The sequence below is a fragment of the Dipodomys ordii genome, unplaced genomic scaffold, assembly GCF_000151885.1.
Source record: "Dipodomys ordii isolate 6190 unplaced genomic scaffold, Dord_2.0 Scaffold7, whole genome shotgun sequence".
Classification (NCBI taxonomy): Eukaryota; Metazoa; Chordata; class Mammalia; order Rodentia; family Heteromyidae; genus Dipodomys; species Dipodomys ordii.
This window is the reverse complement of record NW_012267223.1, coordinates 22,880,331-22,885,807: the sequence shown is the minus strand read 5'-3', so window position 1 is coordinate 22,885,807 and position 5,477 is coordinate 22,880,331. Positions and strand designations below refer to the sequence as shown.

Genomic DNA, 5,477 nt, shown 5'->3' with positions numbered 1-5,477 from the left:
CTCTACCACTGAGCCACCTTCCCAGCCCAACTGGAAACTCTTATCTCCAGTAAACCACCAGAAAACCAGAAGTGGCACTGGGGCTCAAGCAGTAGAGTGCTCTCCTTGAGCTGAAGAGCACAGGGGCAGCGTCCAAGACAAGAGGTCAAAAATCTGGTTTTGTCACAAATCTTTGTCCTAACAGTGTCTGGCATGGAAGATGTCTTGTTAAGTTTTGCTAAATGAATGGTCAGAGATATGGTGATGACGGATGTTATATAGTTGTCATTCAGCATGGCTAGGTGAACAAAAAAGTAAAACGAAATCTGGCCCCTGCCTGGAGCTAGCATCTGAGTGTGAGGAGCCCAAACAGAGCAAATGGCTGTATGAACCTACCAGGGGAGGGGAACGCTGGGCCTTTTAAGGCCTGCATTCATCACTTGGCACAAGACGGGACACATAGGCTGCCCCATCAGCTGTCTGTCTGTATGGTTAATTTTGTGTGGCCAAGAATGATATCAATACTGAGATGGCTGTTGGCAGATTAAAAACGTTCCCCACCCATGATAGGTGGAGAAGTAGGAGAGCAATGGGAGGTTAGGGAGGGCCTTGCTGGGAAGGTGATAGTAAAAGAGGCTGACCACTCACTGCCCACCACTGGCTGTGGACACAGTGCCATCCATTTGGTAGGGAAGGGTCTAATTCTCCTAAGCCAAATCCACTCCCTCACTCTGGACCCAATGCTAGGTCCTAGGCCAGGACTAATCCGAAGCTTCTGTACACCCAGCTTCCCAGGACACCTAGATTTTTTTTGGAACAAAGATGAGTTCCAAGTGGCCAGATCAGGATCCTACTGACACCCAGCATCTCCCTGAAGCTGCAGATGGAAAAGACACACCTGAGCAGGCAGGCCTTGGAGAAAATGGACAGGCAGGCTCCTGAGAAGGGTATTTAGGTGTGCAAGAGAAAAGTCTGGGGCTGGAGGGAAGTCTGCTTCTATCCAGCTCTAGAAGATAGTATAGTTGGTTTGCCCTCCCACCTGTACCTTAAGAGAAAACTTACATCCTGTTGTGCGTATTCATCGGCCCCAGGGGCCTTCCCGTAGTCACAGAACTTGGTTGTACAATGCAGCACGCCCGGAGGTCTCTTTTCAAAGTAGCTGAGCAATTCGATCTTTCCGTGTTCATCCCCAGAGACAACTGCAGGAGAGAGAGAGGGTGCGGTGAAGGCAGGGGAGCAGGGCCTACCCACCAAGCCCAACCAGGCCCAGGGGAAATCTCCAGCATGGTGCACACATCACTCCTCTGTGAGTTGAGTGCTCCTCTTGGCAGCCTGAGTTATGAAAAGTGTGTGAGGGCTGGTGATGGAGCTCAGGGGTGGATCAATGGCCTAGAAGGCACAAAGCCTTGGCAAGAAGGCACCACGAGAAAAGAAAAAGCAATTAACCTCCCTGGTTTCAGTGCGTAGATTTCTAGGCCAGTCCTGAGGCTTGAACTCCCTGAGTGTCATCCCTGAGCTTCTTTTGCTCAAGGCTAGTGCTCTACATGTACGTCACACACAGTTCCACTTCTGGCTTTTTGGGGGAATAGTTTATTGGAGATAAGAGGCTCCTGGGCTTTCCTGCTCTTTCTTTCCCAGACTGGTTTTGAACTGTGATCCTCAAATTTCAGCCTTCTGACTAGCTAGGATTAAAGGCATGAGCCATAGGTGCCTGGCTAGTGTGTAGCTCTTTTACATTTTTTTCCCCTAGGATCTAAGGTGTTTGTTTGTAACCCAGAGATAGGCAGCATAAGCCGAAGAGGACTGTGGATATCTGCATGTCACACCTACAAGGGGAAGCAAGTTGTGAAAAGGGCACAAATAAAACAGGGGATGGAGGAGCTGGGAACAATGAGGTCAAGTAGAAAGTGCCAGAAAGCAGAAAGAACATAGTAACATCCTGCGAACATAGTAACATCCTGCTACTTACTAGCCATTTGGTCCGGGGCAAGTAGTAGATTCTGTCAATCCCCAACAATTAGGGACCACCCAGAACTATTTGCACTCCTTTTCATGGAGGGAGGAGGGACATGTGTGATCACGGTAACCACGAATACACACAGGCTTGCTGGGAGGAGGAGAACCTCCAGAGGGCCAGGTGCAGGAAACAGACCCCAGGATACAACGCGTGAACTTGTGACTGTTTAGTTCATGTTCCACACTCCAAGCCTCGAGGCTGCTTTTGGAGTCACTAGCTTTTTCCTGATTGTTTCCTGATTAATCCCTGCGAGCATGTCTGTCACCATCCCCTGGAGAAAAAGACGTCTACTGGTCGGTCGCCCAGTCTGACATCTCTCCCGATGAAGTATAGAAGCAGTCATACCAGGGAGGTGCCACCAGCTCAGAACACGGCCCTGCCTCTCTAGGCTTCTCCCTCAACGCCAGTCACAGGTGGGAGACTGGCTCCAGGCAATGGTCACTGCGTGTACCACATTACCCTGCAGAGTTCCAGCCCAGGATCCTGTAACAAGTTCTCTGAGAACTTACAGGAGCACAAAGGACTACTTTCTGAGGTAGAGGAGCTTAAAACAAGAAAAGAAACAGGTTATTTCAAGTAGGTAGACTCTCTAAAATTGGGGAACTCGAAATGGCTTAAAGGCACTGATAGATTGGTTAGTGGGTAACATGGGCAAGCTGGCCACTCCCAAAAACTAAGGCCCGCCAAGACCTTATCTGAAATTAAAAAAAAGGTCATGTTGGAGCCTTTTAAAGGGCTCAGGGTTCAGGGAAGAACCCTGGGCTCGGGGACACAAATCCCAAGTCTCCTGTGGTCCGGCTTCTCCAGCTGGAAAGGGAGAGAGGGTCTGGACTGGTGTGAGATGGTTCTCGGGTGCCACAGGGGTGCACTCGCCAGCCCAGGGCCTAGGAACCATCCCTAGAGAAGTCACAAATAGTTCTGCTTTTAGTTGTGTGTATATGTGTGTGTGCATGTGCACACGCACGTGTGTGCGCGCATGCGTGCGTATTGTTTTTATGGCTTGAGAGTCCCTGTCATATTGTTCAGGAACTTCGCTCTGTTCTAAAAATCCTGACTGAGCTAGTCTCTCCCTCCCTGGTCATGTATATGGGTCATATTTCTTGTGTCATTTGTCTTTTCCACCTCTCAGATTGGGATGGCAGTCTAGAACCAGGACGGGAAAGAAGACTGGGGAGAAGAAATTGCTAGAAAGAAAGGTGCTGTGGACAGCACCCATATTCCCACCTGAGTCCCACTCCCCAATACTACCTCTGATAAGGACCAATTTGCTTCTGGTTGGTCCTGGTGAGCCTCCATCTACCTTCCCTACCTCACACCCTCCTCTGGGAGCCCAGCACCTGTGCCAGGCAATGCTGACTTACAGATGAGTAACGTACGCAGGGGGGGCTTCGCCTCCTCGCCCCCCACCCCAACCCCTGCCACCTACAGTGTCGCAGCTCCTTCTTGAAGGCCTTGTGGCTCCCCAGCTCCTCCAGGAAGACCTGGCCAGCTTTGCGCAGGGTCTCAGAGCTCTTCTGGGTCAGGAACCAGCCGAAGTAGAGTGGCAGGAAGTCCTTCTCCAGCCCAGGCTTCAGCTTCTTAAGGTCATCGGCCGACAGCTGCCACTGGTTCTTCTCCTTGAGCTGGGCACAGTCCAGCCTCCATGCGGTCTTGGGTTCTACCAACGCCACCTGGTACTGGTACTGGTCAGCCATTTCAAAGAGCTGTTCCAGCCGCTCCCGTTCATGGTTGGTGTCGTCGAGCACAAGAACTCGTATGTTCCGACGGCAGTAGGCAGCCAGCTCCCCGTCCAGCCGCTTGTACTCCTCCGAGAAGTCTCCTCGGCTGCCTGGGGTGATCTTGTAAGCATCAGCAGACACCATCTTGGTGCCATCGTGGTACTTGTCCACGATGACCCGAGCCAGGGTAGATTTGCCGCTGCCGGGCAGGCCGCGCAGGATAAAGAGTGTCTTGCACTCATGGAGCACGGCCACTGTGTCCTCATCCTGGAGGAAGGGAAACTGCAGCTCAGGCTTGTCCTTGGCCCCCGACGATGACATTTTACGAAAGAAGATCTTGGGCAGAAATGTGTGGCTCTTTCGGGAGAAGCTTGTGTTCTGTGTGAGGAGGGAAGAGGAGATGGTGAGCCCGGGTCCCGCACAGCCTGCCCACCAGCCTTCGCCCCCCTGTGCCACAGCTCCACTTCCGCTATTTGCTGGAGAGAAAAGTTTCATGGGACTCTTCCTGCAAGATCCTCACATCTCCACCTCCTGAGTAGCTAGGATGACAGGCGTGAGCCACGGATACCTGGCTTTCTAGCCTAGTCTAGTCCTAACAAGGAGCTGAAGCTCCAAAATCCTTAGGCTTGTCTTAAAGACCCCCTTGGCTCCTGGACATCTTACCAGGGAGGCAGGGTGGCCTTCTTCTTGAAGACTTCTGTGGAGTTGGGCTGTGGGGGAGACAGAGAGCCTTTCCTAAAGTTCCCAACCTCGTCCACTCCTGGCCTCAAGGTTCACCCACTGCTGCCAGGCAGGGAAGAGCACAAGCAGTTGGAAGAGCATGCAGAGCCGGCTAGGGCCTGGGGTTCCAGGCCTGGCCTAACTTGATATTCTTGGCAGCTCCTGAAGGATGTTCTCTTTGGAGATCGGGGCTCTCTATCTGAGCAAAGCCACAGCTGCCGTGGCTCTGGGTGTACAGAGGAGGTTCACCCGAAGCCCACCTCCCTCCTCCCCAACAATGGCCGCAACAGATAATACTCTCTTGTCTGGGATGGGAGGGGGGACAATGGTCCCACAGAGGGCTGGTAGGGGGCAGGGCAGGAGAGCACAGGACAAAGGGCCTCATTCACTGCCTACCACCTCCTCTGCGCTCTCTCCGATTGTACCCCACCACCACCACCACCGCCACACACAAAGTCGTGATCTTTGTGCCTGCCCCAGGGCTGGGCAGCGCAGGACACCTGTGTTCAGGATCTAGCTCTGCCTTCCCCCTCTGCCCCCTCCCCACCACCCATACACCCCTCCACTTTGCTGTGTGTCAGCAGCACCTCTCTGAGCCACCTGTTTTCCCATCTGTTGAAAGCAAAAGTAACACCTGCTGGAAACTCGTCTCCATCTTGGCACCGCAGGCTGAGGTTTCCGCGTGGCCTTTGGCGAGCAATGGCTGCCCAGAGCGAGCCCCGGCCAGGCCCAGCCTCTCCAGCTGCGGTGCGGAGTCCCGAACTGGGGGAACGCAGGCTGCTTGCCCCCCCCCCAGGCCCCGCCCCGGCTCACCCCTTACCTTTAGGCTGCGTCCGAACACCCTGAAGTCAACTCCGGAACCCGGGGTCCTCATTTGCATGCCACTTCCTCCCAAGAATCCCCCCGCACACACCCCACCCCACCCTCCTGCAAACCCCGGCCCGGCCCACGCCGCCGCGAGCTCACCATGATGAGCGGGCGCCACGATCGCCGCCTCTGCGGGCACCAGCTCTCCAGGGCCGCCCCGACGGCTCGGTGCGCGC

General features: G+C 54.0%; 2 protein-coding genes across 2 annotated transcripts in view; both read right to left on the bottom strand.

Annotated features, from left to right (window-relative positions):
* The window catches only part of Cnp (2',3'-cyclic nucleotide 3' phosphodiesterase), a 24,864-nt gene extending 19,533 nt beyond the window's left edge, over window positions 1–5,331 (bottom strand). The window contains exons 1-3 of the mRNA XM_013037974.1: window positions 5,255–5,331; window positions 3,423–4,092; window positions 1,042–1,178 (exon numbers count right to left, since the gene is read on the bottom strand). Of these exons, the coding sequence (XP_012893428.1) occupies window positions 1,042–1,178; window positions 3,423–4,092; window positions 5,255–5,314 (867 nt within the window). The 5' untranslated portion in view covers window positions 5,315–5,331. The remainder of the gene's footprint in view (window positions 1–1,041; window positions 1,179–3,422; window positions 4,093–5,254) is intronic.
* Window positions 1–5,477, bottom strand: part of Ttc25 (tetratricopeptide repeat domain 25) — a 38,841-nt gene that overhangs the window by 4,041 nt on the left and 29,323 nt on the right. The gene's annotated exons all lie outside the window — the stretch shown is intronic.